Source organism: Ammospiza caudacuta, chromosome 6, assembly GCF_027887145.1.
Source record: "Ammospiza caudacuta isolate bAmmCau1 chromosome 6, bAmmCau1.pri, whole genome shotgun sequence".
Lineage (NCBI taxonomy): Eukaryota > Metazoa > Chordata > Aves > Passeriformes > Passerellidae > Ammospiza > Ammospiza caudacuta.
This window is the reverse complement of record NC_080598.1, coordinates 35,103,031-35,124,898: the sequence shown is the minus strand read 5'-3', so window position 1 is coordinate 35,124,898 and position 21,868 is coordinate 35,103,031. Positions and strand designations below refer to the sequence as shown.

General features: G+C 38.1%; 1 protein-coding gene across 1 annotated transcript in view; it reads left to right on the top strand.

Annotated features, from left to right (window-relative positions):
* The window catches only part of LOC131558923 (neuroendocrine protein 7B2-like), a 41,284-nt gene extending 21,342 nt beyond the window's left edge, over positions 1-19,942 (top strand). Inside the window, exons 3-6 of the mRNA XM_058807039.1 lie at positions 5,620-5,769; positions 8,676-8,788; positions 13,396-13,449; positions 17,242-19,942. Of these exons, the coding sequence (XP_058663022.1) occupies positions 5,620-5,769; positions 8,676-8,788; positions 13,396-13,449; positions 17,242-17,337 (413 nt within the window). The 3' untranslated portion in view covers positions 17,338-19,942. The remainder of the gene's footprint in view (positions 1-5,619; positions 5,770-8,675; positions 8,789-13,395; positions 13,450-17,241) is intronic.
* Positions 19,943-21,868: the final 1,926 nt, after the last annotated feature.

Below are 21,868 nucleotides of genomic sequence, written 5' to 3'. Positions count from 1 at the left end.
AGTCTTTTTCTCTGAATGCGTTGACACTGATGGAGCATTTGGACTTCTCGTGCAACTGGTCTCAAGTGAATAACGTGCTAGTGAATAAAGTCTTTCACTGGCACATTTGCATTTATAGGATTGAAATAATGTCCCATCCCTCATGGGATAAAGGAGGTCACTGTTTTCCTTTCACTGCTGTGTTTCCCAGAACCACACGCTGCACACGTGGTCAGTAGTGAGGTTGTGCTGTGGCAGTGACAGGAGGGTGCAGTTTGCTGGCTTTGTTTCATTTTTTCTCACTCTGCTGGTGTGTGGGGGCTGCAAGGCAGGGTGGCAGAGGGGCCCCTGTCTGTGTGCACGATGCACTGTGTGTGTGACACTGTGTGTCAGCTTATTCATGTGCTGAAGTGCAAGAGCCACTGCTCAGCTGAAGGACAACTTAATGTAGCCCATCAGAGGACTGTTCAACCAAGGCAGACATAACAGTTTTCTCTTTTTTTTTGCTTTGTCAGCAAGTGGCTGCTGGATTTTTTTTGTTGTGTATACAATTTGAATAATAATGACATATAAGCTACTGTTATAAATTTATTGTGAGAGGCATGGGCATTATTTTGGTCCTATTTCACAATAAGAGCCTTTAATATCTTAAATATTTGTACTGTTTGTAATTTAAATATTGGATAAAACTGAATTCTTTGCTGAAAGCAAGGTCAGTAATTGTACGATTTGTGTGCTTAAGGCTTTAGAAAAAAATGCCCCTCTGCAGAGAAATAGAAAATTAGTCTTTATAGTTTTAAGAAACTTTGTGTCATTAAGGAGAAGACAAGCCAAGTCTGGAATGCCTGAGCATGTATAGCTGTAGTGTTTTTGTGTTTCTCGAGGCATGCTCTTGAATGGTTAAGGAAGTTGGCTAGGTTTGCATTTTTCCATTCTTTGTTCTCCTATGCTTTTTCTCCTTCCCTATTCTCTTATTTAGCAGCTTCTGTGGAATAGACAAAATGTGATCATTTATAATTTTTTCAGTTCTTCTCACTTCCTTTGCTTAATCAATTTCAGCAAGCAGGATCGGACTCTCTAGGATGAAGCTAGCAGAATTATAATTACAGCATTGGGCCTTTAAAGCCCTTTGAAGTGTCAGAAAGGGTAGGGAAAATGTAAATGCATTTTCTGCATTCAGGATCTTTTGAGAGTTTACATGATGATGGTCCTGCAGATAATAAAAGAAAAAGCAAGTTTGTGGGTGGTGTCCCAGTTTAACATGTAAGAGCACTGGGGAGCATTCTGTCAAACCTGCCTTCCACCGGGGAGATGTTCCTTTTGAACGTGACAATGACACAACAAATGTAGATACAGCAAGGTGACTGGGGATGAAAGTGCAAGACATTATGGGAAGCTGTCACTTCCCATAGGAAAAAGATGTATTTCTGATGTGTTGAGGAGACATTGTAAACAATCTTGAAGATTTTTTTTGAGATAGGAACAAATAGTCCAGATTAACAAAAGATTTTGCAAAGCAGGAAGTATGGTATTACATTTCTGATTAATATGTGTTTTCTCCCTTGGGAACCTTGGGCAAATGAGAAAAGCTGTATCAGGCTTCCCTTGCAGCTCAAGTGTGCTTGGAGTTTGTACAGGTTGAGATAAGAGATGTGATTTTTGCTCAGGGAGAAGAGCCCCTGTGAATCTGTGAGGGGCTTGGACACTCTGAGGCACCTAGTATGACTTGCTAAGGAAAGGGCTTTAACTTGGATTTGGGATTTATTTACTCAAACACATGCTTATTGTCCTTCCTATTTCATATCTCTGTGCTAAGATTGGCCAGACTACCTCTTTTCTGAATTTGTGATTGGGAAAACTCTTTCTTCACTGTGACATGGGAAATGGTTTCAATGAGACTAAAAGGCAAATTTGTCCTCTTGTTTCTCTTTAAATATTCTGCAAAAATTTTTCACTCTTGAAAATCCATTCTCATTGACTTTGTTAAACTGACTCTTCTGGGGTCTGGGGGACAGCACTGCCTGTTTGTGTTTGACATGGAGGATTGCTCTCCACAGATTTGTTCTCAGTGCTTTGCTCAACCAGTAGATGGGTAGCAGCAGCAGCTAAAACTTCAGTGGACTAACAGCATTTCCATTGGATGTGTTGGATCAGGGAAATATTCGATACCTGGAAGAAATTAGTTGCTCTTCATGTTTCTTTTTCCTTTTGTTTTTTTTTTTTGTCCTCCAGGAATGGAGTGAGTGGTTGTGTTGTCTTCATGGGTGGGACTCTACTGCTCTTACAAAGAAATGAGCTGAAATGTATGCACTTTAAACTTGTAATCATTCCAAGGATCTCTAACTGAAATCAGCTGATCAAATACTTTTCCAGAATTATAATAATGGTAGGGGCATTATTCTTTTTTTTTTTGTTTACCACCCTGCAGCAGTTCAAGACTAGTGCTAGATGACTACATATATGCATATATTTTAAATGAAATTCAAAGCTTACTTAGGACAATGCTGATCTTAGCCCAAGAGATCTAAACCTCTAGTTTATCCTGTAGGAATGTGAAATACCTAATAATAAATGCTCACAAAAATCCTGCACATGAAAGGGAGCTGATTGTTTTGGAGTGTTTTCTATGTTAGTATGCAACAAAGAAAAGCCTGTTCATCTAAGTAAGGAGACATGGAAAAAAGCACAGATTTATCTAGCTCATCCTTGCTCAGTACAAGGGTATTGTCTGTACTACTCTGGATTTTTGGTAGTCCAAGTTTGAATAATTTAACAAAAATATCTCTCATGATTCCTCTGGATAGGAAATTATGAAAAGTTTCTTGGTATTGAGTTGCCTTGTCTTTTTCTTTCAGGCTCTGCCTCAAGGTTCAAGAAACTGATCTTCTGCTATTTTTTATATACATCTGACTGTATATGTTTGTATTCCAATATTTTGACTTGGTAGCTGCAGTGTATTTAATCCTAATATGTTTCTTTAAATCAGAAATTTTATAATACCAAAACTAATGCAACTAATGAGAGTTACTGTAATAGTACCCCAACCTCATATATTCATATAATTTCATTTTTATTATTGCAGTCTTTGCTGAGTGTACTATTTATCAGAGTTTATAAGACATGAGCTCTGCTGATGCTATTAAATCACTCAAGTATGCTAAATTATGGCACCAGAGCAGGTGCTGTTGTCTGCAGCTCTTTTGGAAAGAGAGGAAAAACCCTCAAATGATCGTGGACATTTATACCTGAAGGAAACAATCCTTTATATTAATATAAAAAGATTGGTTTGTACTCAGTCAAGGGAATTCTTGGCAGTCGGTTTAAACTTACATGTATATATAGCACACTGGAGCCTGCTAAGTACCTCTGTTTTCTTTATGGATGGAGCTTTGGTGCCAAGAGGTCTGCACCACATGCAAGCACAGATAGGCTTCTGTCTGATGGATTGTCCCATAGTGAGCCCCATTATGCACAGGACGTTCAAACACGTATTGACTGCGTGCTCCCGCAGGTTACAGCAGAATCATAACCTGGTGCTTTTAAGTACATACATGTAATCAATCTTCATGTGGAGGAACTCAGGACAAAAGAAGTATTTTATGCTATATATTAGACATGATATTAAATTACATTAGGTTAAATGTATGTTATAGGTTTTTTTAACCTCATCACCACAGCATTATTGTGTTATGAGTGTGATTTTTGTGTGGGCTGTGGACTAAAGGTGTTATAAAGCTCACAGTGGGGATAGTGCTGTTCTGGTTTTAGTACCAGGTCTCGTGGCAGCTACATGCCAAATTCCCATATAACAGAGATGCAGTTTTTTTTATAGGGGTGGTTTTATGTTTTGTTACATATCTTTTCTGCAACACTGCATTACAGAATAAGAGACTTGTCCTTGAGGGGGAAAATTAGCACATTGATTAGATTTTAGTCCATTGTGCAAATAAAATGGCAATATATGTGCTTATAGACTAATTTTCTTTGCTATAATGCCAACATCCAACTGGTCATTTGCAAAATCAATTTGCAAAATTTGCTTCAACTGCCATTTCTAAATGTAGAAATGAATGCAAAATTTGAATTTTGTATTAAGAGTGCCTTCTGTTAGCAATTTTTGCAAGTGATTAAGTTAGCTCACAATGTTTGGCTATATAAAAGATGATTTAGGCTGGTAATATTTATTCGTAATTTGGGACAGGAGTACTTGAATGATTCTTTTGGAGCAACTTTCATGTTCAGAGGCTTTATGCACATCTTCTGGATCTATGAAAAATAAATAAATTTGAAATAAGACTATTTGGTGATACTATGGTGATTTTGCTATTTACCCAAGCAGTTGTGTCTACATTCATTCTTTAACTCATATTTTCCAATTGTTCAAATTCCTTGTTCTCTCAATTCATTGTTAGTAGAATTTATATGTTGACTGTATGTTGTTATCCCTCATTATATAGGGCTTAAAAAAAAATACTTTGCTGTCACACAACCAACTCCATTGCTGCAGTGTGTGTGGTAGATGTCTTTTTCAGGGAGAAAGAACATGCTTGAAACTAACGTATTATGTCTGAAATTCAAAAGAATAGTGTACAATAGTATTTTAAAAAAACTCCACAAGCAGCTGGGGTTTAGCCTGTGGATGCATTTGGCCAGTAAGGCATGCATAAAAGATCTGGGACAGATAATTATTTGTAGAGAGGCATAGAGAGCGTGGCCTGAGCTTGGTTCCCAAATCCTCAGTGGCAGGCCCTGCTTGTCAAAGGCAGGCACCCACTGAGGTGTGTGCGAGGTGGGCACAGCGCAGCAGTGTTGGGTGCAGGTGCCCAAGCACAGCAGGCCCAGCGCTGTGTCCTCTGCCACTGGCTTACAAACCTGCTGCACTCTGCTGCTGGAACCCTGCAGTGATGCTGCTCTGGGTCCCACGGGGAAAATCTTGTATGCAAAAGCGTGAAGTCACTGCCTGGGATGCTTTGTAACACACTGACTACTGTGGAGGTATATGTGAGCAAGAGTTCCCATCAACAACAGGGACTCTTCATCACTTTTCATCATTACAACAGGAAATGCAAATTTACATTTAAGAATTGGTTTCATTTAATAATATTTTTTCTAGATGTACACAACCAAATTTGCTAGAATGCCCTGGGTGCCTAAGGACCTTAATATCTTAAGCCCTCTTGTGACTTAATTTATTAATGTATCTCTAGGCTGTGCAGGTAGTGTTTCTTTCTACAGCATCATTGGCATTGTCTTCCTGCCATGATGCTGATATCTCCTATTGTTAGTTGCCATGATGAACAGTAATAGTATCAATGACTGAAGATAATTGTGCTTTAGATATATCAGGTTTCATGATGTCTATTTTCTTGCCTAAAATTTTCATAGTTAAGGAAAAAAACAACCGTAAGACTAATAATATGTGTTTCCTAGTTTCATTTTTAATTATCTAAGTTACTGGATTTAGGTCACGTAGTTATGTTTCTAAAAGAGATACTTGAAATCTAAACTTGGATTTGTCTCTAAAACAATTATATATGTAGAGAGAGAGATATTATATTTTGAATTGTAGATTACTTGCGCCAGCTACAGCACTTACACTTTAATCTTGTGAAACGACTGTGCATAAATTGTCTTTGCTAGGTGGTGCTCATGAGGGTCTCCAGCACTTGGGTCCTTATGGCAATATCCCAAACATCGTGGCTGAGCTGACAGGAGACAATGTACCAAAGGATTTCAGTGAAGATCAAGGATATCCTGACCCTCCAAATCCCTGCCCTATTGGAAAAACAGGTAATTCAGCTCTGCCCTTTGTACCTCTGGCTTCACTGTACATCATCCTGTCTTTCAGCACTGTACAGCCTGTCATCAGAAATGAGGGTTTTTTTCATTCTATGCCCCAGGACAAGAACTGTTAAGAAATTGGGTGTTTTACTGTTTCAGATGAGCTTTTTATTTTTAATCTTTTCTTAAGAATATGTGCATATCCTGTATTGCTGTATGACACTGGAGAAGGTGGAAGAAATCATCTTGATCTCAGAGTAGAAGATAGTGAGATTTATGAGAGCATCATGTTCCCAAAGGAGTTCATTTTTAAGCTGGCCCCTGAAAAAAGTTACTCTGTACAGATGAGATTTACCCTTATTTTAGAGGCTTTCATTGTGCCAAGAGGAATGAAACTGTCTGCCCTGATCTCCAACCCAGACCATGAGTCAATATTTAAGATCCCTCGGCTCCAATCCATGCAGCTTTGCAGCTCATCTGTGCCAGAAGAGGGGAGCGGCAGGGCTGGCTGGGCAGCGCAGCCTCCAGAGCAGAGCGGGGCCGGCACTCGCGGGCTGGCTGTCCGTCTGTCTGTCTGTCCGTCTGTCCGTCCGTCTGTCCGTCTGTCCGTCTGTCCCCAGGCTGACACTGCGCCGGCACCGAGCCTGGGGGCTGCTGCCCAAGGGCCACTGAAACAGCCCTGCGTGTGCACGATGCACACATACCCTGAGAGAATGGGTCCCCTTCCTCTTGCTTGAGCCAAGGAATGGCTTCCAGGACTGAAAGCAGTAGTAAAACACCCTTTGGCTGCCTTGGGACCTGGAACTGGGAATGAGAGCTCTGATTTTTTATTTGTCAGCTAAGAGATCCTTTCAAAATGTTTTCTGTTTAGTCTTCTTTTATATTATTTGGATTATGCAGAACAGTTGTCAGTATTCTTATTTAAAATGTTCTAGCTATCTTAGAATTAATAAGAAAGTAATATTTGTTATAAAAGTTTTTTCACTGTGAAGTGTTTTTGCATTTCATTCAAAAATTTGACAACATTTCAAATAGTCCTCCCTTACTGTTTCCTATTACTGCCCATTTGGTGATGATGCCTTCATCTCTTCTGGAATAATACCTCATCTTCCAATTTGTTGTCTGACAAGTTGCAAATGATGGGTTTAGGTTTTCTCACACACACAAGCACACACATGGACTTTCTGTCTTCCGTGCTTGCCCATTAGACTTCTGCTCATGATTAGATACATAAATTAAAAACATAGCATCCAGGGAAATGCCTTTGAAGATCCCTCCAATTTTTTTGTCTTAGGTGAAATAAAAGTTGTTAGCTAAGTTAATAGAATCAGATCTGAACAGGGGGGATTTGCAGGGAAGTGCTGCCTGCTCAGATAAATGGCTCTGTCATAGGTATGCTGTGAGTGAAGATAGTATCTGCTAGGATTAGAGTAAAATGTTTTTCAGAGCCTTAAATGGAAATTCAAGTGGTGACTGTATTATGCATACAAATTACCAGAGGCCTTCCTCAATCAGGTCTGTGAATTTGCTTAATGGAAAACAATTTTTCCAGTTACTGTCTACATATGCACATTCCACAGCAGGAATGCATAAGCCTGGAGCAGCTGAGTGGAAGACTTTGGATTAGCAGTCATAGAGGACACCCATGTGTCCACCTGCCCTTTGTGTTTTCTACCAAAAGACACAAATGCTCTGAGGTCTACCACACTTCTGTTGTCACCTGTTTCTCTCTTGATATAACCTTGCCCCTGATGAGACTGAAATGATTTCTAGATGTTTTAATAATTTCTGAGTTACTTAGCCAGTATGAAGAGTTTTCCCCTGTTTTCTATTGGCAGTTTTATTTTTTACCGGTCCCAATGAGAAAAGAGAGAAAGCTGGATCTGTTGAACTCAGAATAACCTCCTCAGGTCATTGAATCAACTCAGTCTTAAGTCAAGGCTTTACCCACATCTGAGGGAAAAAGACAATCTATCTGCAGATCTTTTTACATGATGACGCACAAGGACAGAAGGGAAAGTTCCACAGGTGTGTGCTCTGGAGTGCCTTGCTCTGGCAGCTGCAGCTGTTTGGATGCCCAGCATCATGCCCTGGCTGGTAGGATCTCCTTGGGTATGTCTGAGAGGAACTTGGACTGCAAGCTCCCCGTGCTGGCTGAGCAGTGGGAGCTCCAGGAGCAGACTCTATCCAAAAAGCTACTCTGGCCTCAAGTTACTGAACCTTTGTGTCAGCTAAAGATGACTTACTTTGGTAAAAAGACCCTAAGTTGATTTTTAAAAGGATATAATCTTGATGTGACACTGCCCACAAAACCATCCATTATGGTTATAGGCGGTTTCTGGACCAATTAGATTAGTTACCAATCTACAGAAATTTTTTCATCATAAAACTTCTCCTACATAGCATTTTTATGAGGTCTTATGATGCAGAAATTATTTTCAGCCAGTTTGAACAAAGTAGCAAACCAGAAATGGAGCCCTAGGAAGAGCTAGCTACTCAGTGAAAGAAATTCTGTCTTTGCTCACAGCACTGTTTTACCATGACTTTCAAAAGTATTGCCTTACCAATTTCTAAAATGATTTGTGAGCATTTAAAAGGGAAAAGAATATCTCTTCTGAATCAGAACAGGATGCAATTCTAGTTAAAATCAAGTGCAATAATTAAAAGAAAAACATAAAGGAGGGAAAGAGCTTGGAAAATAAACTCCTTCAGTTTTCATTAAGTTGTGAGGAATTTTTAAAAATAAATACATTCTGAAAAATTTGTTTCAAAAGAAAAAAAAACCCTGGTATTTTCCAGTCATCCAGTTCTTTATGTTTTTTTAATTGCATGATTGCATTTAAGAAGTTTGCTGACTAATGTGGCACATATTGTGTGTTTCAAAGCTACTGAGCACTCCGTGCTTTCTTTTGCAGTTGATGATGGGTGTCTGGAAAACACCCCAGACACAGCAGAGTTCAGCAGGGAATACCAGCTGCACCAACACCTTTTTGATCCAGAGCATGACTATCCCAACAGGGGCAAGTGGGTGAGTACATGCTTCTTGCTTATTTTTGTTGCATGTGAAACTGGGTAATGTTTGCTGTGTGGGACACTATGAAACCATGAGGACAATATTGTCCTTAATGCTGGAAAAGTTATCACCCTGAGGGAAACTTCTCGAAAAAGGTGAACTTGGCCTGAAAAACAGAAATTGTGCTTGTGATTGATAAACACCCCAGAAAAACAGAAAGCAGAAATCCTTGTTCTATTACCTGTCCCAAAGCATGACAGCTTGATAAGTGCAAAAAACCACATTTCAAATTACAGTGAACATGCAGCCAAAATTGTGCAGATTTTAAGATTTCAAAACATAAGATGGCCTTAATCTGAAGGAATATGCAGGTTCAGTGACTATTCACTGTTCAGCTACATATATAAGAAATAGAAAGAAAATACAGATAGATGGAGTTCAGCAGCTTAAAACAGCTTAAAAAATCTAGGATGACAATTTGCCTTAAGAAATCCTCCTCACCTTAAAGGTTTTGGAGGACTTGATGCTGCTTCTTCCTCTAGTCAGGTTATGCACTGTATTATATTGAATACCTATTTGACACATCACATGTAATAAACACAGTGAGCTACACTAAGGGCAAGAATCTTGCTCCGAGCATACAAGGACTTTAATAACTGCAGCTAGACTGTTTCTGCAGGCCAGAGGCTCCAAAGAAAGCTCTGCCACTTAATCTTGGATTACATCAGTTAAAATGTCCAATCCCAAATCCATTTTCAGGCGCCAGGAAAACAATAACAATGATCATAATTTATGCTTGTAGAGCAAATAATGAAATCTCATTTTACATTGTTATAACACTTCAGATTGCACGAAACCAGTGCTCTGTAAGCATACATCGATAAATGGACATGTTTGGCAGTCTCTTCTCTTGCTGTAATTTTGAGACAATGATTCATCTTCATAATCAAACCAGTATAAGATTTATAGTCTTAATTACTTATGTGAGTGCTAAATTTCTGGAGAGAATCATGCCAAAAATCCAAATTTTGGAAACTTGTTGCATTCTAAGTAATTACCATCAAAGGTTTTCATTTAAAAAACACCAGATGGTGAACGTTCTTATTTATGCCAGATAAGGCTGTTAGTTTTCTTATTATTCATGAGTACTTTACTTTCATAATACCATTCTGAAGACTACAAAGGCACTTCTGTAAATCTTTGTCCTATAGTAATATTTCAGAATCAAGCATACATAATGTGTTGTCATCAGCAACATATATACTTAATAAACGATAGTAAATCATTAGTGAATCCTGGGCTTTTTTGTGTCTCCATCCATCACTACTAATTCAGGAGAAAAAGCTGCTCGTGTATGGATTAAAACACTTCTGGGTACTAAACAGTAATCATATTTAGCTGCAGCTTAGCCAAGTCCAGATCTTTTTAATTAGCTATGAAACAGCTGGTAATGCGCATGAGCAAATATTCTGCTGAGATCCAGGAGAACAACCCTGGTCATCTCCTAATTACATATTGCCAAATGGTAAAAATATAAATACAGTGATATCTTTTTGTGGCTGGACTTTTTATTTTTAATTCTCTGGAAAAATCAGGTAAACACTCTAAAAATTAGCCATTTGCTTATAAAGCAGAGCTGAAGTAGATCAGATCTTTTAGGGCACTCACTGTTGTCTGCAGTGAGTTGTAAATGACCAGCACAGCTGGCAGTGGGCTGCCTAGTGGGTAGCTGTGCATCCTCACCCTCCCACTGCCCCCAGTGCCTAAAATTCCCTCTGCCCACCACAGTTTGCTCCTGCTTCTCCTCTTGAAGAGCCCGGGGCCAGGGGCAGTGGTGGCTGTGTGCTCACAGACTGTGTCTCCAGCAGCTCTTGCCAGCTGAGTGGGCACCAGGCTGTCAGCACCAGCTGCAGCTCCTGCAGCCTGTGTCTGCTGGGCCCATGGGGGCTGGCATGTGCTCCCAGCTCCTGGGGAGCCTCTCCCCAGCCTTTTCCTACCACTGTGTGCTTGAGGAAGTGCTACAGCTCCCCGTGAGCCAACACGCGTTCCTTGGTGTAACCACAGAAAAACCCAGATTCCATTAGCAGGTCATAAAAAAGGACCTGTTTGTCCTCCTGGGACAGAAACAGGTTGGTTGGGTTGTTTTGGTGGTACACTGTCACGCTTGCAGAGCTGTGGGACCTCTGCAGTGTCCTGTGAAAAACACACATTTTATAAGGGTCAAGCCAGTCTAGAAGCTGTCTCATGCAGCAAAGTACATGGTTATACAAATATGTAAATCATAATAAATATATACTGGGTTAGGAGTGGGAAGAATTTTTCTGTCTTTGGGACAGCTCCCCATGTATCAATATGTTGGCCAATGAGATGTCTCAGGAACAGACTCTGTTTATAGAGTGAGATCCATGGCTTGTACTCTCCTCCCCTCTCCTCATATGGGGAAAACACAAAGGGGACAGTGGAAATTGTAGGATGAGTGACTTTTGCATTTTTCTATCCTTGTGTACAACTATAGTTTCTAAGATTTCAGAGTTTTTTCCCCCAGTTCAGGCTCTTCCTTATAGGACATACACACTTTCTGTGTGACTTTCTTGCATCTTGCAGGTTGGCTTTTTGGATAGTTTGAAGAAGTGTTGTTGGCATCCAGAAACACTTGCACAAAGATAATTTACACTATACAATTTGCATTAAAATGTAAAAACCTCTTACATATTTGGTTGATTTAAAGCATTTTAACTTCTGATTTTTTTCCACCCAAATCCCAGCATGTGGTACTCTAATCCAAGTAGCCAAGAGGAAACAAAGGAAGCTCCAGGAGTGAGGGAAAAGTAGAAAATCACATGCAGCATGTGTCTACATGAGGTGTATCTTTAACTGAAGAAAAGTCTGTGCCTTCATCCTTCACAACCTCTCAGTGAAGGATGAGCACTTCATGGGCAGATTTAGGTGGCTGATGAGGTCAGGCCATTACGCAGTGGAACATATTTTCAGGATTGCTATTATCATACAAGTATGTTCTTAGCTCATGCTCCACAACCATATTTGCTTTGTACTCCACATAATGCTGCAGCAGTACTTAGGGTCTTAAAACATTTTCTCAAACAGACTAAACAAAATATGGTTTCCTAGACCAGGGATAGTTCAATTGTAAGAAATTTTTCAGAATGACAGAAATGCTAGCTCCAGTAATCCATGAAATTATTTTTATTTCAGAAACACCCTTTTTCCTCTCATGAAAGTACAAGGTCAAATACTTTAGAAAGAGAAGCTTTGATGGTGCTTTGTTTCCTAAGGAGAATAATTCATACATCCTTGAGTTTCCTTAAAATGTTAAATTTAAGTTTTCCTGAAGTGAGCTCGCATAAATGTGTAGCCAAGAATGTTCCCCTTGGCCAACTTCATCTCTGTTCCCTTTTGGAACAGCTTAGACAAAATAACTGAGGTTGGACAAGAGATAGGCCTTGTGAATCTGAGGTTTAATGAACACAAGAAGTACAAAACAGACAATTTTGGCAGATTTCATTGTAACACTTGAAGATGTTTGTTTTTTCTCGTATCAAGGCTGCAGAGAGAGTTAGACGTGTTTGGTGAATTTGTCTCGTGCTAGAGTTACACTTTCTATTTATATAATCAATGTTGGGTCAGTTGTTTATAGCAGAATTAATGGCCTTGTTTATATAGTCTTCTGCTTTTATACATGTAATTCTTCTCTCCTTCCGTTTTCAGGTTAGGGTTTGGTTTTGGTTTTCTTCATAACATAGAATTGAAACAAAATGTGTTGAACATGTGTGTGTTATTCCAGACTTTATTAGAATTCACTACTTATAAGAAATACAACAATATGTGGATGCACTTATGTAAACTATGGTCAGAGGGGTTTTTTTTTTGTTGTTTTTTTTTTCATTTTCTTTTCTCATCATCATAACTTTCTCTTCTGCCAAGATGTTTCTGGCAGTTTTTAAAAGGTTTGCCATTAAAAATGTTATAGACCCAATGGTTTTTAGAAGCTTTATTGAGGGCACTGCTTAAACAAAGGAAGAGTTGGCGCTGAACTCCTTTCAGCAGAACTTTGCACTAGGAAGTGTTGATATCTGGAAGGGAATAAGCAAAGACAACAAAACAGTAGGAATGACGCCTATTTCTGTTTTTAAAAGGAATTAGAAAATCCCTTGTAAAGCAAATTTTTTTGCTCCTGTTCTTGTGTCACCTCAAATGTATATAAAGATATACCAGAGGCAGCACTCCTGCTTCTTCTCCCTCACATTCTTATTTTTTCTTTTTCCTTCTGCGTTTTCTTAAAAAAAAAAAAAAAAAAAAATTTACCATGTATCACACGATAGGGAACATCCAGACTGTTCTGCACATACTTGAAACCCTTATTGCCTGAACACAGGGCATAACATAGTGGAAAATTACTGGCTTTTAAATTGTTGGTAAGGCTGTGACTGCTCCTGACGAACTGTGAATCTTAGTAGGAATACACAGATATTTATTTGTGGTTTATTTCTCCCATAAAACTACACACTCCTCTAGACTTGATAGTATTTCATAGCAGAAGTAGTATTTTAAAAGAAGAGTGTAATGGATTTGATGGCTGTGTTGGTTTTTTTTTTCCTTTTCAGAACAAGAATTTACTCTTTGAGAAAATCAATGGTGGTCCAAAAAGAAGAAAGAGGGTAACTATCTGAATATTTCATAGCCCCTATATAATCTAGAGACCTAATAAAAATTAAAACCATATTGCTGAAATGAAGAGGTAGTCTAATGCATTTGTATTATACTTTAGATTATGTGTCAGGAACTCTCTGTGATAAACTGCTATAGCCAGCTAAGGACTGTGCACTGGGCACAAGCCTTATTTCTCAAAACAGACTCTTGCTTTCAGAAGATACACTCAAGTGTAGAACATTATAAAACCTTGTATTGTCTGTCTTTTAAAACAGATCCTATTTGCTTAAAACCATTTAAAATTATTTCAAGATCTCTAAAATAATCTCAGAATTTGAAAATTCCCACTAAAAATATTAGTAAATTTAATTACCACTATCTGTGTGTGTGAATATATTTTTGGGTGTAAATAACACTAGAGGTGGTTCTTTATCTGATCTACCCCAGATGAAACTCCCATGTCTGTGTCCCTTGCTTGAAAGACAAAGATGAAAAGGTTCTCACTGTTCTGCTCCTGTAACAAGGAAGGCAACCCACACAGAGAGATTCTGCACAGTCTGCCTCATACTCTCTCTTTTTTGGTAGTGCAGCCTTTCTTTAATTAAAAAAAAACCACTTTCAGTAAGAGTCGGCATCTTCAGCTTTGCTGCTGTGTATTATTTTTACAAAAAGAAAAGGTCTAGCTCTCTGCCAGAAAGTAGCTTTTCAAAATATGACAGCACAGTTTATATTGTAAATGAAGTAAATATAGTTTAAAATAACAAGCATAAGCAAAGATGATTTATTTATTTAATAACTCAAATTTTAAGTCTCTGCTAGAAAGGGAGAAGATGAGTTGATTTTTTTCCTGATTCAGACATCACTGGCAGCTGGTACTTCAACCATAAGTTAATGATCTGCAAAGAAGTCTATTCCACAATTTTCAGATGAAGACAAAAGTCCTAAATAAGTACAATAAAAATGAAAGATAAAAACTCATGCCATCCGCCTCTAGATCATTATATTGCTTATATATAATCATCTATTAAAGCTGACCTGAGCTTAGTACTTGCTTCACGCTTACATTTGATTTTTGAGTTTGTTAGTTGAAAAGTAAAAAAAAGGTAGTCACCTGACTTTAATTTTTAAGTAGAATTTACTCTGGAAATAATTCAGTAGAATATTTATTAATAGCTAGAACAGCATGTTAAAGTAGAATTCATGCAACATATACATGAGGGGAAAAAAAAGAAAACAAGAACATTTTCTTTCTGTGAGCTGACTTAATTTGATACAAAAGAAGCACTAGCTGGAGACACTTGGCAGCTACATGGCCAGGGGTAGCCCAGAGTTTTGAAGGTGAATTGCTTTACAGATTTATGAAATAATCAAGACTGATTTTCCTAGCACCTACATGTCACTTAATACTAAATTCATTAGAATTTAATAGAATCAATATAATTTAAATTATTTTTAGGGTAATACTGTAATAATTACTAATGATTTAATGAACAATTCAGAATCTCCACTTTATCAGCAGAAGAGTAACCTAGAACTATCAGCAGGAGAGTGTGTTTTTCTAGAAACCAAGAAGAATTCCCTTCCTGCCTTTTGTGCTCCCTGCCACTCCTCCCTGCCTTTCTGCACAGACACAGTTTTGGGATCTGGCAACAAATTGATTTTGAATGTGCCCATCTGAGGTTAAAACAAGTCCTGTGTAACAGTGTGTGTAGTGACCCTGCTGTGTCTATCCAGGGCTGTAGTGAAACAGTCACAGAGGCACCACTGGAGTGTAGAAAACCACATCTTCTGAGCACGTGTGTATATTCCTGTATTTCTGCGTGCCTCTGCAGGCACACGTGCCAGCGTGCATGCACACAGCGGTGTCTGCAGCAAAGGCTTGCGTTCACCGCGTGCTGCTGTGCTCGTCTCCCTGCAGCACTTCCACTGCAAGACAAGGAGGTTTGCACTGACGTCTAATTTTAACCAGCAGCTCTCCCCTTTTTTAAGTGCCTGTGCTTGCAGTCAGCCCTGTCCAGAAGTGTCAGGACCATTTCTGTGATCACTGATTTGCTGTGGGCTCAGAGCTGTCTACAAAGGTGCTCGGGAGCTTGCCTTACTTTCAATTCTGCACAGCTGCATGGGATTAAACATATTTTAGTCAAATCAGCCAAAGTATTTTGCATTATATTTTGTGTTTTCTTTTGTTGGTGAAGAAGGATTCAAAATTTTATGTAGTCTCATTCTCTTCAACTTTATTTCAAAAAGTAGCAAGCAAGTACCATTCCAAAAAAAAAAAAAAAAAAACCAATTAATCTTCCTAGGAATCTTCAGATAATTCTTAGAAGTTTATGCAATGGTTGAATTTCACTAAATTAACATTAAACAGAACTTCTTTAAACAAACACAAACAAATCATTTACATATGTCTTATTTCTAACAATTTAAAGCATTGGAGTTAGTTTATTTTCAAAGATTTTTCCACATTCATTTCTGGTTCTTAATATTTTTCTGTTTTCACTTGCAGCAGGCAAAACACCCAAACCTAACAGAAGTAAAGCAAAAGTGCTGCTCTGTGCTATGACTAAGTATTAATGATAGCATCCACAAATCTGGAGAAACCTAAGGGCCTAAATTGAAGATAGACAAACCCCATGTTTTCCAGAGATTTGACAAGTACTTCAGATAGCTGAAAATAAGTATTTCATGCCCATTATGAATGCTTTTTTTTTTTTTTTTAATTCCTAAGTTTTGGTGAAAGAAGCACAGAAATGTCTCAAGAAAAGTAATTCCTGTGACACACAGTCAGCCTGACAAAAATCAGGAGATACTGTAAAATTTTCATTCCTCTGAAGTCTGTCCTTAGGCAAACAGTTTTTATTAGCATCAGAAAGCCTTCATGCTAGAATTTTTCCCTGTATCTGTGTGAAGAAGACAATATACACTTGAATTTTGCTTACACTGACACTGTAACAAACCAGAAAGCAGGTGTAAATGATACTTTATACTGAAGCTGCACTGAACTGCTCGTCACTTTGCAAATACAGCGAATACATTTTACTCCATTGGTATAGATAAAATTCAAGCATTTCTATGTTACTCCATCTACGATATCCAAGCGGTTTTGAGACAGGATCTGTTCATCTTCAGCCTCACATTGTGCTGCTTGCATGGTGCAAAGTGAAGTTCAGCCCTCTCCAGGAATCTTCTTTCCAGCATTCCCTTCTTCTGGCAGTGCTACGAGAGCCATTTTCCATGCCAGAACCTTGTTTGGCTCTGCTTCTTTGCCAGCAGCTTTTTATCTCAGCATCAAGAGAGGAAGCGAGGAGGGGTTTCCTGGAGAGGAGACAGGCTGAGCAAGAGGCTTTGGTCAGACTGGAATTGTGGTCTCTAATTTGTATCCCAGCACAATGGCCATCAGGGGCTGGTGATTCAAGCTAAAGCTTACCTGTACTTCTCCAACAAGTTCTGTCCTGCCTCAAGAATTAGGGAGTTAGAGCTGCTGGTGCTTCTCTGCTGAGCTGAGGAAAGGAGGAGTGGAGCAAAAAGGCAGTGTTTAATTGAGATTGTTCTATATTCCTGAAAGGCCCCCTTCACTTGTATTCCTTTCAGTGCATTGAATTAAATTATTGCAGAAAAAAGAAAAAAAAAATAGAAACAAAACATTGGTTGACTTTTAGATCTAATCCCTGGCAAAGCAATTTTCCCCACATCTGTAAATATCTGTTCACTACATATTCATAAATATGTTCACTAATCCTAGTTACCTTTTATCTGTTTCTCTGTTTCTAATAAGTTTAAATAATTTTAAACTTTTTCAGAGTGTGAACCCCTATCTGCAAGGACAGCGACTGGATAATGTTGTAGCAAAGAAGTCTGTTCCACAATTCTCAGATGAAGACAAAAGTCCTAAATAAGTACAATAAAAATGAAAGATAAAAACTCATGCCATCCTCCTCTAGATCATTATATTGCTTATATATAATCAACTATTAAAATCCTTGTGAATGGCAGCATGCTTATTATTTATATAATTGTAGATTAAAAACAGCTGTATTTATAACAGCATGTTCTCCTAGATGATAAAAGTATGGTTCTGCTTTTTGTTAAGTTATGGTAAAAGGATATTTCTGTTGTTTTTATTTTAGTCATGGAGCAAACTTTAAAAATGTTAGTCATTTTTGATAGCTAATGTGAGGTAAATGGTCTTAATGAGAAACTTGTAAATAGGAAGATGAAAAAAAATGCCAAGTCTGACTCCAACATTTAATCTTAAATGTTACTGTGTTTGACACATGAAAATTATAGTTTTATGTTTTGTTCACAAATATTGTTACTTAGCAAAGACAAAGTATTTATTTTACGCAGGGAATTTTGGCTTTTGGTCCATTTTAATAAACATTTAAGCAATCTACAAGGTTTGCAAAGTGACATTTTCCAAAATATTTCAGAGGCTCGTTTGTCTGTTATTGCTGTGCAAATTTAAGAATTAAAGAACTGCTTTTTAACTGTATTTACTGAAATATTTTTCTGTTAGTTTTAATCATTCCATGCCCACAGCTTTGCTGAACACTTGAACATCTTCCCTCCTTATCAATGGAACTGTGGAACTGTTATGTGAAAATTAATCTCCCCTGCTGTCCTTTGTCTCAGTAACTGCAGCATTTGTGCATTACAGTGTTGTTAAATTATAAGTAAAGATGGAGACATTTGTCTGTGTTAATAAGGTTGTGTCAACAACCTCTGAATCTAAATCCAGGATATGAAGGTCATTAAAGTTGATCTTCTGAAAAAATATGCTACTCTAATGCCACTTGTATCTATCATAGCTCTTGAATTTGTTCTGGGAAGCTTAAATTGCCTTCTTGCCCCTAGGAGATTGAAGAACTTTATATTCTAGAGTTCTCCCTTTCTGAAAGATGAGAACACACCTGACTATTTCAAGCCATGTGAATGGAGCACTAGAATTAGGGAAAATAGCATTAGTTTACAGCTGATATTACAAATAATATGAGGGAAATGGTGAGGAAAAAAAAAAGTAGTTTCCTTTCCAATCCTACAGAAAGATAACAGGGAAATAATGATGACCTCTTAGAAAAAAGAAAAAAAAATAAACAAGAAATTAAGGTTCCTAGCTATATAAAATTAAAGTTAACAGGATGGCTCAAGTATTACTGTTGTTGGCATTTGCTTTTCTTGTCCCACCTCTTAGTTATTTGTAATAAATTATATATGTAGAGAACTGGGCCTTTCGAGCCAAATATGGGTAGATTGCAAAATTTTGGAATGGACTATCATGCCTTTCATCATATTTCCTTTTAAAAAAAATCTTGAAGAGAAAAATGAATAGTATGTCATAAAGTGGGGTTTATACTCACACAAGACACAGGCATGAGGAATTTCGATGAGTCACAGAGCTCCTTTGGCTTCCAGTGGCTGGAACAGGATGGGAGCAATCTAGCTGTCCCTGTGACAGAACTCGGATTCTCTGCCTCTGGACCTTACTCTTTGTATCTGCACTCCTGCTCAGTCTTCAACAGGTATTGAAAGCTGCAAATCTACAAAGATTGATCCAAAACCAACAAAGAGTCTATATGTATAATAGCCTAAATCTGACATTAAAACTTACTGATGCCCAGTGGCCCAGAGTGTGTGAAATGGTCATTCCTTCCACCCAACCCTGCTGCCAGCCACTGGTGGAGCTGCAAGGCTTCCAGGCATTTGGAGGCCACACTGCCATTCCTAAGAAATTGGTGTTTCTTCACATCCTTGACTGTTCCATCGATACTTCTGAAGCAATCTGAGTTACATTCTGTCCTTATAGCTCCGGTAAAACCCATTTGAATCACAAAAATGAAACAACCATGATGGCAGTTTATTTCATTTTTATTTAATTTATTTCATTTTTAAGCATAATAAAAGGAAGTGTGTACAGTAAATAGGGAGCTTGAAAAGGGAAGGGCAAAGAAGCCTTGCTTGCTTAATAGTATCAATAATCCCACATGTAATTCTGTGAAGCACTCGAGGTCACTCCAACCCTGTGTGGGAATGTGAAATCCAGCAGTGCAGACTGGCCAGAACAGGGATACCGGGCAGGCTGCCTGCATGCCACCAAGAGAAGCTGCCCTCCTGTGTATGACAGACCTGCGCAGTGCAGGCAAAGCAAAAAATCACAATTCAGACCTGGTTTTGTCCTTAAATACAAGCAAAGAACAAAGTAAAAATCTTTACACAAAACAATGTGTCTTACAGGAATTGTCTCCTGGAGCAAGTCAAGTGTGTTGTGGTGAGCAGCTGTCTGCTGAGTTCATCAGGCAGCTTGAGTGCATCACCAGGAAGACTCAGAAGTGCTATTGTGAAATTTTAATAAAATATAGCTATTGCACCACGATAATGAATTTCATTACTCTAATTCCAGCTTTATGGCAGAGCTGTCTTTTGGTACTGGCTAGTCCCATACTGATTTAAAAAAAAAAAAAAAAAAAGACATGCAAAAATCCTTGTCCCTCCTACTGTTCCAATTAGAGTCCAAACATCTATATGTAGTTTTTTAAACAGAATAATTACAGTGCTGGTCTTTCAGAATCAATGAACAAATGAACAAAGATACCAACTATCACTCAGAGTTCACCAAACCAATATTTACAAGAATGTAAATAGCTGCACAGGTGTAATTGCCCTTTTACCTTTATGATGCATGTCAATTAAGGAGCATGTATATTGGTACTATTGTTTAGAATTTTCATCAAATTAAAACCTTTTAGAGTATTTTAAAATTTGCAAGTGTGTTAATTACCTCTAATGCATTAGAGACACAATGTCCTAGAAGGAAGCTATACAAAATAAAAGTATTGCCCTGAAACATTGATTTTGTCTGGTAAAGAAATATTCATTACTCTAGTTTAAAACAAGCACTGTGTAACTGATGAGAATATTTGATTTGTGACACAAAACTTACTCTGGGGGCGCATATGCATACACACACACAATACACTTTTCAAAACAATACAGTCTGATAATAAACTCATTAGTAAAGACTATAATGATGTTAACCCACAGAAGAAAGTAATATAAATATGCTTAGTGAATTGTTAAGGAGGGGAAATCATGATATACTTCTAGTTACTGGCACATTTTCATTCACCAAATGCACTGAAACCATGCTGCTATCTCTGCAGCAGCTCAGGGCAATCCAAAGAAGCTGGGTACTACTTCTCTGATGTCTGAGTTCTGAGAGTCACTTCCAGGACTGCATTTAAAGCTGGCCTGAAGCTTATTTTATCAAAATGTGATGAAGCCCATCTTATCTCTTAAACTGAGGAAGGGCACAGGCAGAAAGGTGACTGCCGAGTCCTTCAGGTTTTTGGCTTTGTTGTCAACAGAGTAACACTCAAGCCCCTTTGTTTCCAAATGTCTGTAGTTAGGGAAGCAGACAGCAGCTTTTTCACGATGAAGAGGAGACTTGCCTTCAAATCAGGCTCTAAAGAGTAGCTCTGTGGAAGTGTTGAAAAGGCTTTGTTTTCATTTTCATGGTGTACAAAAAACTAATTTTTGAACATTTAAATTTTTTTGAAAAGCCCATAACAACATTAACCCAAAACAAACTTGGAATCTCCTGGCCTGTTTGCTGGTAAGCTCAGTTCTCACCTCAGCTTGTAATGTGATACAATTTTTATGCAATTACTTTTTTTTTTTAATGTAAATAGACAATGCCTGGATCTGTAGGACAGAGACCTTAAAGACAGCTTTTCAGTTTTCTGAAGTCACACACCCAGATTTATGGAAAGAGAAAGGCAAGGTAGAGAGATTCAGAGGATGCTACCACAATCCCATGAAAATTTAGGATGTCCAAGGAAAGGACAGTTCCACGCGATCCACAAAGGAGATGAGTATGTTCACTATTTTACTAGCCAAGTGTCACTATCTGTAGGATTTAAGGCACCTCTCCATCTAAGCCAGAAGCTATCAAGGCTATCAGGGAGAGGACATTATCTCCAATTTTGAGACACCTGAATCCAACATTTCAGGTTAACAGAACTGACAATTAGATTGAATTATATTTCTTCTATGCTTGATACAAATAGGATGTCAATGTGATGATATGCCCTCAAGAGAAGACAGCAACAACAAGAACCCAACAGAAAATGTTGACTCCACTGCCATATGAATACATATGCATACACTTAAAAATTCATTTTTGTTTAAAGGCATGCAATTACCTTCAATACTCTTTAAAAAGAATCATATTCAGGAATTATCTCAAGAAGTATACTTTTAAAATAAAGAAGTTACTGTGTCCCTTAAAATATCTGTCAGTTTGTCATGCCTAGGGTCAATGGCAAATTCCAACCATGAGCAAAGATCAAGTTCCCTTGAAGGGCTCAGCCACTGACAGTGATCTGCTTACATGCAAACTAAATAAAAACTGAAAACGATTGTAGGCAAAGG